Source organism: Aptenodytes forsteri, unplaced genomic scaffold (assembly GCF_000699145.1).
Source record: "Aptenodytes forsteri isolate BGI_AS27 unplaced genomic scaffold, ASM69914v1 Scaffold349, whole genome shotgun sequence".
In the NCBI taxonomy this organism is placed as follows: Eukaryota; Metazoa; Chordata; class Aves; order Sphenisciformes; family Spheniscidae; genus Aptenodytes; species Aptenodytes forsteri.
Window position 1 is genome coordinate 702,438 of NW_008794452.1, and position 7,705 is coordinate 710,142.

General features: G+C 39.2%; 1 protein-coding gene across 1 annotated transcript in view; it reads right to left on the minus strand.

Annotated features, from left to right (window-relative positions):
- ANK3 (ankyrin 3) overlaps positions 1–7,705 on the minus strand; it is a 164,086-nt gene that overhangs the window by 82,595 nt on the left and 73,786 nt on the right. Inside the window, exons 19-23 of the mRNA XM_019474926.1 lie at positions 4,563–4,661; positions 4,376–4,474; positions 3,877–3,972; positions 747–819; positions 493–555 (exon numbers count right to left, since the gene is read on the minus strand). Coding sequence (XP_019330471.1) covers positions 493–555; positions 747–819; positions 3,877–3,972; positions 4,376–4,474; positions 4,563–4,661 — 430 coding nt within the window. The remainder of the gene's footprint in view (positions 1–492; positions 556–746; positions 820–3,876; positions 3,973–4,375; positions 4,475–4,562; positions 4,662–7,705) is intronic.

Sequence of the window (7,705 nt, forward strand, 5' to 3'; positions counted from 1 at the left end):
CCCCCTCAACAAACAAAAAAAACCCCACCCTGAAAATACTTCTCTCCAGGCTAAGAGTCCACTATCAATGTAAATCAACCATTTCAGAGCTTAATCCACATGAGAATTTAAAACAACAACAACAAAAAATTCATTTCTTCTGCTGCTTTCACTATCAGTGATTTCTTCCAAAGTGTTTTGATATGTGACCTTTTTGTCCGATATTTAATTTTTCAGTTACAATTCTCCACTTTATATAAGCAGCAGCGAAAGGACTATTCCAGGCAACTGGAGGTAATTTGATTAAAAAATTTGCAGTCAGAGATTCAGAAAAAATTAGAGGATTATCAGCAATAGCTCAAAGAATTTTTGAAAGCGTTCTTAATTGCAAAGCAGAAATTATTGTTAGTGGGATAATAAGAAAATTATCTGAAAGGATTAATTTTCAGACAGACGAAATAAAAGGAAGAGGCTTACGTTAAATATCACTGCAATACAAAAATGCACAAATACCTTCTTCAACATCTGACAAATATTCAGCATCACTGAGTATTTCAGGGGCATTGGCTTTACGAACTGCATGATTTAAATAAACAAAATAATTAAATAAAAGCATAGACTATCAATGTGTCAACAAAACAATCAATGTAAAACAATAACGAATGTGCAAAGACCATATCCAACTAATACTGTTTGCTTGGGTTTTTTTTAAACGAACATTTCTTACAACAAAAATAAGCAATAGGGTTTGTTTTATTTTTTAATACCTTCATCATCAGACATATCAAGAACTTCATTCATGGTTTCGGGTACATTCATTTTGTGCTTTTCTGTAACAGTCTGTCAAAGAAAAAAAATCATTTCAGAGTGCAGGCATCATTTTTCTTCAAATTACAGTTATTTTAAAAATTAAATGCAAGGTAGGACGTATTTTTATCTGTAGTTAGCAAAACAAGATTCAGGTTTTTTAGATTCTTATTCACTTTCCTTTTTATAGATGCATTGAACTATACATTAAAAAAGACTATATGAAATAATACAGAAATAGGCAATATTATACCTTTGTTTTAAACTATATTCAAATTTGCACAGCAGATAAAAGCATGAGCTGAAAGCCTAGAAGATGATGATATCAAAAGAAGAAACAAGCACACTGAAAAGTTTCACATCAAGGGTTTTAATAACTCTTTAAATAGTCATCTAAATTTTGAGCAGGAATATGTCATCTCTATTTAAACTTTCTGAGGGAAGTATTTCTCCTTTGTCATTAAAAAAATGCTGCAATTTGGGAGCAGGCTTAATCTATGTGAATTTTTTCAGAGGTGCCTCAGCATGAATTGTGTGTTTTTCCCCACAAATGAGAACAACTGTAACCACATGCAGGCTAAATGATACCCCTTAAGGAATTTGTGCATGAAAGACACTCAGAAGTGGTTGTTTGATTTTCATCCTGATTTTTATCATAGGTGTATTGATTCAGACTCAGAGACCAATATAAAAAGAAAAATTAGAAGCAGAAACAAATGTTATGAATGCCTGAAACCTGTTCCTAGAATACCTGTGTATCCCGCAAATGACACACACATGCACATTTTACTCTCCAGCTGGGGTAGAGCACAACAAGCACTGGTAAAGTTTTAGGTCGCGCAGGAAACCCCGCGGAGTTATGATTCAAGGAGTGCAGTGGAATTAAAACCAACCAACCAACCAACCCACCCAAAAACAAACCCCACACCAAAAACCACTCCCATCTTTATGGGGTTTTTATATTATATTGTTTTTAACCACCAGTACTTCTCACCCTTCATATACAAATAAGAAATTATTAACAAGTTCAGGAGGACAAAATAGCTTTTCCATTTTAATTTATTTAAAAATATTTCAGTTTTTCTCTGGCCTCATGAATACTCATTTGGCAGTTCATGTTTCTTGGGCTACTGCCATCACTTGATATAGGCAGGAGAGCTCCTGCATGCTCAAACATCACAAAACTTATGAAAAGCCTCACACTTATTTCATTTTGTGGGAATTACTTGCAAAGCTTTTTAACACATTGCTGGTTTTTTTTTTAGGCACTACTGGATTTTTTTATTGGTGTTTGAGTATAAATTGTAGTAAAATTAGCTATGTTCATCCCTGGTTTCATTAAATGTACCTTTGGGAGTTGTTTAGCCACAAGCCTCAAAAAATAAGTCTCGGTAGTCAAACTGAGTTTTTAAGACCCTCAGTTGTAAGTCAAATTTCATGTCTAGACTTCCAAAGTCTGACAGTTACACACTTGTGACTGATAAGCAGCATATTCCGATTTTAATGGAAATTATTTCTGGGCTTCTCTTGAGAGTAGGTATTTGGGGTAGTATAAGCCTTTCAGCATCTAACATTTCTTCTAGCAAAATTCACAGCCTGACCCACCAACTCTCTACTCTTCTTCGTCTACAGAACATAAATGATCAGTCATCTTACGCAGCAGAAAATCCCCCAGCTTCTTGGTTCTACAAGCTAAGAATGACCTTGTGATATTGGGAGTTCTTAGCATAAAAATGTGGTTTTACTTTTCCTGCAGCTACCTAGCTGTATACTAGGCAATCATTCAAGTTTATGCTACCCCATATAATCTTCTCCATCAAATTTTTCAGGTTGTGGAAAACTATTTTGGAATCTTTCTAGGGAGAAATGTGTTCCTGAGAAAACCTAGAGAGGAACTGTAAGAAAAAAATCATGATTATTTTCTGGCATATTCCTTTATATTTTATTGTTCTGAAATTTATCTTTTGTGTGGTGGATTTTCTGTAAGCTACTGAATTATAGACCACAGCCAGGATAGTCACAGGAAGAAAAAGCACATGCAGTAGCAGAGCTAAAAATCTGCCTGTCATCCCAAATGCTCATTGTATTGCAGCCACCTGCTTGCACTGATAGACCACACAAATGGGTGATGACAAAACATGGAACGCACAGTAACTGTTTTCCATCTCTGATATGCCTAAAAATGCATATGTGCACATACTTCTCTTTTTCTTTTTAATCAGGAAAAAAAGTTGCAGAAAGGAAAAAGCAAATTTGGAGCCAATGCTCTGAATTTATGTTCTTAAGACCCAATTTTGGCTTTACTACTATGGTGATGCATGGAGGCTCCTCACCTCAAACTGTTTTCTTCATAGAGCAATTTGGCAAAACATTAATGAACAAAAGACCTTTCTGAGAAATATTTTGGATTCTGTGAATCACCATTTTTCTGATAGCAGGTAATATTTGACCATTGCTAGTGCCTTTTATCTCTCCTGGCTAATGCTGCAATAAGCCTTTTGGAGAAGCAAGACAGACAAGCTGGAGTTCATGTATACGTCAGTGAATGGATATCTGGGGTTGCAGGAGCTGACTGTGGCTGCTTGCAGAAGACAGCCTTTCACCGTCTTTCAGAAGATGCCAGAAACTAGGCAATGAGGTGCTTTTAAGTAAATTCCAACCACTTTTTAGATTGGAGTATGTTCTCTTAGGCCAAATACAAGCCATTATACATCAGTCCCTTGGTGAACCCTCTCAAAAGGCAGAAGCAGCTTCTGTTTACACGAGTAATGTCTTTTCAACTGCAAACCAGCCCGTATTCGTGTGGTTTGTGCCCTAAACAACAAGATGTGCAGAAAAACGTGGCAGCTATGACCAGTCATTTACACTGTCCATTTTCTGCTTGGTTGGTACTCTTTCTGCATACAACCTAATAATGCCTACTACCTTAAAAATATATTGCTCGTATTTGACTTAATATCCGCTTTATACTGCTAAAAGGAAATAGGTGGAAATTAAACTGAAATCTCAGTAGACATGTAACTAAACAAAGCTGAATACACTGGCTTAGGAAAAATTCTTCCATTCACTGCTGAACTAAGCTGTACTTACAATCGTAGTCATGGTCTCTTCTGTCACCACCTTCAATGTGTCAACGACTGAAATGTAGCCAAGTCGCTTAGCGATGGCGAGGGCAGTGTTTCCATTCTAGCAATTGAAACATTTATAACAGAAGTCGAATGTTAGCAAGGCTAAGTGTAGAAACTGCTAATTAACTGTAGAAAAATGCACAATACAGGTCAAATAAATGTTTGCATGTTGGTGACTGAAATAAATGTTTTTTGGGTAGTAGGATACATAACCATAAGTTTTTAACTCTTTACAGAAGTGGGATGAAAACGAAAAGATTTTCAGATGTTTGCTGTTCTAGTTTTGGAAGAGATGATGGCATGAAGGACGCGGGGGCGATGGGAATAGGCTTCCTCTGCTCTCTTCCTCTCCCACCACACACATTTTTTCCACATTTCCCTTGCTCAAATGCTTTACGCGGGGTGGGACAACTGAGCCTGAGGGGAAAGCGGCAGCCTCGCGGCAGACCCCCTGCACTTACCACAGTGAGCTCGTTGGGCGCCGCGCCGTGCTGGAGCAGGACGTTGATGATGTGGGTGTGCCCCTGCTGCGCAGCCTGGTGCAGCGGCGTGTACCCGTTCTGCAGGCACAGGGAAAGGGAAAGGCTGCAGTGGCACAGCGCACAAGCCTCCTCCACAGAACGAGCGAGGCAGAAGTGGAAAACTCACCTTCGTTTTGGCATTAACTTTTGCAGAATGTTGCAGAAGGAAGTTAACAATTTTTATGTTTCCGTAGTGGCAGCCAACATGCAAAGGAGTGTATCCCATCTAGAATGAACGTAAGCAATTAGTAAATGTGAATATCCCACACGTCCCCTGACAAAAAAACCAGACATGAAACAGCAAAAGTCCCGTTAAGCTTTATTTCTTTGGCCTACGTTAAAAAAATCCTCCAACCTTGGGAAAAAACCACACTTCTCATGAATGTCGATTCAAGTCCCATCCTTTGTGAACCCCTCCGAATGCCTTGTATTTCTGTAATCTTCAACACATGCAATGGTGATTAAAGATTTGCCTTCCTCTCCAATGGTCAGACTGTCAGGTCTCTGGGGCAAAGCCCACCTTTTTAAATAAATGTGTGTATAATGCCTTGCACAGTGAGGTTCACATGCTTGGTGCTCCTACAGTGTGATAATAAACAAAAAAGTAAATAAGTAAGTAATAACAACTTTCTAAAAACCAGGCGTGCTGAGGGCTGCCTCAGCTACAGTGCAATCTGCAGCCCATCCATTCTGACTGAAACACACGGAAGGTAAATCTAAAACAATGCGACTGATTTGCCAGCTCTGCCAGAACAATCTAGTCCTACAGAAACTGGAACATCAGCTGGTGAATTGAGGCTCTAAGACAGAAAGGTCTAATTTTTCATGTGTCTGGCCTTGTGTTATGCAAACTGGAAGAAACTGCTTTTTCTTGGGAACTGCAAAGATGAGAAAGTTGAATGTATCCTTTTTGTTCCTATTACTTATTTTTCATTACTAGTGGACAGACTAAAAATGTTTGTCAACATTGGGACTCCCCCACCGAATGCTCTAAAGACAGCTAAATGGCTTTTTATAGTAAAGTATACACATTTTGGAAATTTTTCTAAAACCAGTTAGTGCAAGAAGAATATCACTTAAAAACCTGACAAGATTTTTAAAAACTACTACTGTTTTTTAAAAACCGCTCCTGGTAGCAAAGCAGGAGTCACTAGGCTGACTCTGAACTCGCTCACTTTAAACCTCAAATATTTTAAATAAAATCAAACAGCATGTTGAAACTTGTTAATTTTAATAACTACTTTAATCAACAGTTAACATTTAACATACAATGCCACAAAACAAAGAGGACCAAAGCTTGCTCTTCCTGCTCTTTTTCTAATCGCTTAGTCCATGAGAACACTGTTAGCAGTTTTGAAAAAATTGGACTTACTTGAGATGCTTAACATATTAGAAATGATTAGATTATCTTTCTTGAAGTAATTATCTTTTCCTGCCTTATCTTCCCTGCAAGACAACACTATCTCTTCTTCCTTAACAAACATAATCAATCTACAGCTACGCAAAGGACAGTTTGGGAGATGGCTACCTCTAAACTGGACACTTGCTATTTTTCTCCATGGCACGGAGCGAGGTCACTTTTCCCCAAACCTCCCCCACACTCACACTAATAGCTTGATGGCTTTCCAGCAGATGCTTTGCTTGGCTCACAGAGATGGATTAATGGGCTTCCCCCTCTCTTGAGGTGAGTCATCGGGATTCCTTTCCCCTTTACAGGTCAGGTTTCATGGGCCCGCTGGACAGGCTCTGAGATGCCAGAAGGGTCATCTTAGCCAGTGTTCACATGGGGCTTCACCATTTTGCTTCACCATAAAAGCAGGATGAAACTACACTGCCAGTGTAATATGTCCTTTTGCTACTCTGTAGGACTTCCAATGTGGTATTGGCCCCATGCTCCATTACCAGTTTTTATGGAAAAATCAACTGCTAGGCTGTAAAAATCATATCTGATACGAGGAACACAAATACACTAAACACGTGGTAAAATACACTGCAAATGTGCACTGTTGTTAATCTACAAGAATTCTGCTTTCGGAAAAAGCGTAAGAGGTGAGGCTGTCTGAGATCATTAATTCCAGTGGCGGAAAGGTCAGTTATAATATATATGGGGAAACATGGCCATGGTGCATGTCTTGGCTGCTGGTAGAGTCCAAAGCAGCCACACGGCCAGAAGGAAAATACACTACTTGGGATTGAACGATCTGGAACTAGATCCAAAAGCCAACTTTGTGGGTAGAAACACTGAAAGATGGGCTGGTCTTGTATTGACCATGCTCCTGCTGCTCTCATCAGTGTTTAAAGGTGGAAAAATGCCTTTGCTTTCCTGCTTTGAGAAGAAAAGCCTGGTGCCCAAGAAGTAGAGGCACACAGGGAGTTAAAAGCTGCAGCCTGTCATACTTCATCAGTGCATCCATGTCAGTGAGGTGTGGCCAGGTTAGACAACTTGGTCAAAAGCACTGAGGAGGCAAGTCAAAGGTCAGCCTGGGGTTCAGAAGCCAGCACTACACGTGTTCAAACCACAAGGTCAAAGCTGCTCAGAAGAAAGAAAGAGAAAACCTCAAATGTGAACTATTTCCACTAGAGGGAAGTTTCAAGTGTCCACGGGCTTAGACACACTATTTTCTTCATGTCAGTTTGCCTCTGATACTACTTCACACAAGGTTACCTAATTTCAGTTGTATTAACACAAGCTAGGAGATGGTAGCTGTGCCAGTTACTTTAAATTAGGGTGTGTATTTTTTCTTCAGTTAATTATATACCCTTTGCCACCTAAAGAAACTACTAGCTTTGACAACCAGGACGAGTTAATCATTGCAACAAACAGCACCAGATCAAAATTCCATTGGCATCAGCAGAACGAAACTTTCCGTTGACTTATATGAACATTGGATCAGATGCCAAATGACTACAAGGAACTTTTCCCACAGAATAGTTGCACACGGTGGTAAGAGCCTGAGCACTAGCTAAAATGTAATCATTATGAACCGAACGCTGGGACCTCATCTTATGGTTACTGTTAGTTTAGGGCTGGTCTAATAGCCTCCTAGCAGTGCCTGGGGTCTGAATCCGACAGGGCTCTCTAAGCTGGCCAGAGTCTTGAGTCTTCAGCAGAACGCTGAGCGTACTCACGGCCATGTACCTCAAACGCAGCTTCTTCAGCCCCTGCTCCTACATGTCCAAAGATAAACTCAGACTAAAATATAGCCGAACTATCAAAACATCGGTTTAAAAAAAAAAAAAAAAAAAACACTGGAACCCCCCAAAAAAACA